This window comes from Micromys minutus (genome assembly GCF_963924665.1).
Source record: "Micromys minutus genome assembly, chromosome: 28".
NCBI classification, from domain to species: Eukaryota; Metazoa; Chordata; class Mammalia; order Rodentia; family Muridae; genus Micromys; species Micromys minutus.
Window position 1 is genome coordinate 18,150,041 of NC_137963.1, and position 2,216 is coordinate 18,152,256.

General features: G+C 42.0%; 1 protein-coding gene across 1 annotated transcript; it reads left to right on the plus strand.

Annotated features, from left to right (window-relative positions):
• Positions 1-826: 826 nt before the first annotated feature.
• Positions 827-1,768, plus strand: OR2K2 (olfactory receptor family 2 subfamily K member 2; the record flags this gene model as incomplete). The annotated part of the gene is made up of 1 exon (XM_080940174.1): positions 827-1,768. One exon carries the CDS (start codon positions 827-829, stop codon positions 1,766-1,768), a length of 942 nt encoding a protein of 313 aa, XP_080796300.1.
• Between the last annotated feature and the right edge of the window lie 448 nt (positions 1,769-2,216).

A 2,216-nucleotide genomic window follows, 5' to 3' on the forward strand; every position in this document is an offset into this window, starting at 1 on the left:
TTTTAATCTCTGTATTTCCTGGAAATCATGCATCTTAATACATAATAAGAATACTCCCCGAGTCCGTTTCTTTTAGAGCTCTTTAATTACGAGGCATGGCATCAGTAGTGAAGGAAACTGTGCAGTGTTTAAATGAGGTGGGTTATTTTGTCCGACTTACAATGGTTCTTAAGTGTGATCACAATGCTTTAAACAATATCATCCTTTTTGAAAACAAGTTTTATAAGGTTTTAGCTAAACAGACCGAGTTCTTTCGGACCTAGAATGTCATAGAATTTCTTTTAAAAATCATTCATTTCTGTCAACATTCCTTCCTTTAACCACTGAAGAATATTCTTGGGTTTTAGCATGAGCTGTCACCTCTTCAAGTCTGTGACCTGCTTTTCTAAATCGTGTTCGATTTACAGAGTTCAAAATGGACTCATCTACTGTCTATTGATGTTTTTCTTCATTTGGTCACTTTTGCACCTTTATTGAAAACCTACTGTGCCAAGGGTAGGGTTATGGGCTGACCACAGTATTAGACTGGCATTCTGATGTCTGCTTCATTGTTTTCTGAACTTTGCTATGGGTTAATCAAATCGATCAAGCCTGTTTCTTCTCCTTAGATCAAAAAGTATGCTGTCCTGTAATTATGCGCGCGCGCGCGCGCGCGCGTGTGTGTGTGTGTGTGTGTGTGTGTGTGTGTGTGTGTGGTGAAATTGTGTTTATAATAATGAAAATAAGTCTGAAAATACTTTTCTAGCTAAATGGACACTGTACATACTTATGCTCTTGAGATGAAGACGAGAGTCTCACTAGAGTAACTGTTGGTGCTGGCGAGGAAATGCCAGGAGAAAATGTCACTGTCTGGAGCTTTTTCTTCCTGGAGGGATTTTCCCGGTACCCAAGGTTAGAGATTGCTCTGTTTGTCTTCAGCCTTGTGATGTACATGGTTACCATCCTGGGCAACAGTACTCTTATCTTAATCTCTGTCCTGGATCCACGCCTTCAGACCCCCATGTACTTGTTTCTCGGAAACCTCTCTTTCATGGATATCTGCTACACGTCGGCTTCTATCCCTACTCTACTTGTGAACTTACTGTCATCGAAGAAAACCATTATCTTTTCTGGGTGTGCTGTACAGATGTACCTGTCCCTTTCCATGGGTTCCACAGAGTGTATACTTCTGGCTGTGATGGCCTATGATCGTTACGTGGCCATCTGTAACCCTCTGAGATACCCCATCATCATGAACAGGCAAGTCTGTGTGCAGATGGCCACCATCTCCTGGGTGACAGGCTGTCTGACTGCCCTGCTGGAAACTAGTTTTGCCCTGCAGATCCCCCTCTGCGGGAACACCGTCAACCATTTCACATGTGAGATTCTTGCGGTGCTAAAGTTAGCTTGCGTGAGCTCCCTGCTCATGGACCTGGTTATGATGGTGGTCAGTGTTCTCCTTCTGCCCATCCCCATGCTCTTGATATGCATCTCTTACGGCTTCATCCTTTCTACGATTCTGAGAATCAGCTCAACGGAGGGGAGAAACAAAGCCTTTTCAACCTGTGGTGCACACTTGACTGTGGTCGTCTTATATTACGGGGCTGCTCTCTCCATGTACCTGAAGCCTTCTTCATCGAACTCACAAGAAATAGACAAAATCATCTCGTTGCTTTACGGAGTGCTTACCCCTATGTTGAACCCGATAATTTACAGCTTAAGAAACAAAGAGGTCAAAGATGCTGTGAAAAAACTGCTGGGCAAAGTGCCCTTGGCACCAAGCACGTGACTGTCTCTGATTGGGTACCCGTGACTTCCCCACTGGCAGGACCCAGCAGAGAGGTTCTGGACATGGTTCAGCCCTCTAGGATTCCGACCTGAATTTGAGATGTGCAGTTTCACAGTTATGAAGTATTTGTACATAGGCTAATTTATTGTGGATGTAGTAGATCCCATTGTCCACTCACTTATATTTCCTGTCTTTGGTCACAGTTGGGAGGATATCAATTCAGTCAATACAAATATGCTCCAAATCCAAAATACATACTTGGATAAATGTAGCCAGTGAATCTTAGTGCAAGAAAAAAAAAAAAAAAAAAAGACCTTTGTGCTTCAATCCTTTATAGAATCGGGTAGGATCCTAAAGATATAAACTAAATAACTAAAAGAATAATAAATATTTTGGCACTGATTATAGAAATAAGCAAGTGAAATCAATGAAAAATCAAAATATTTGG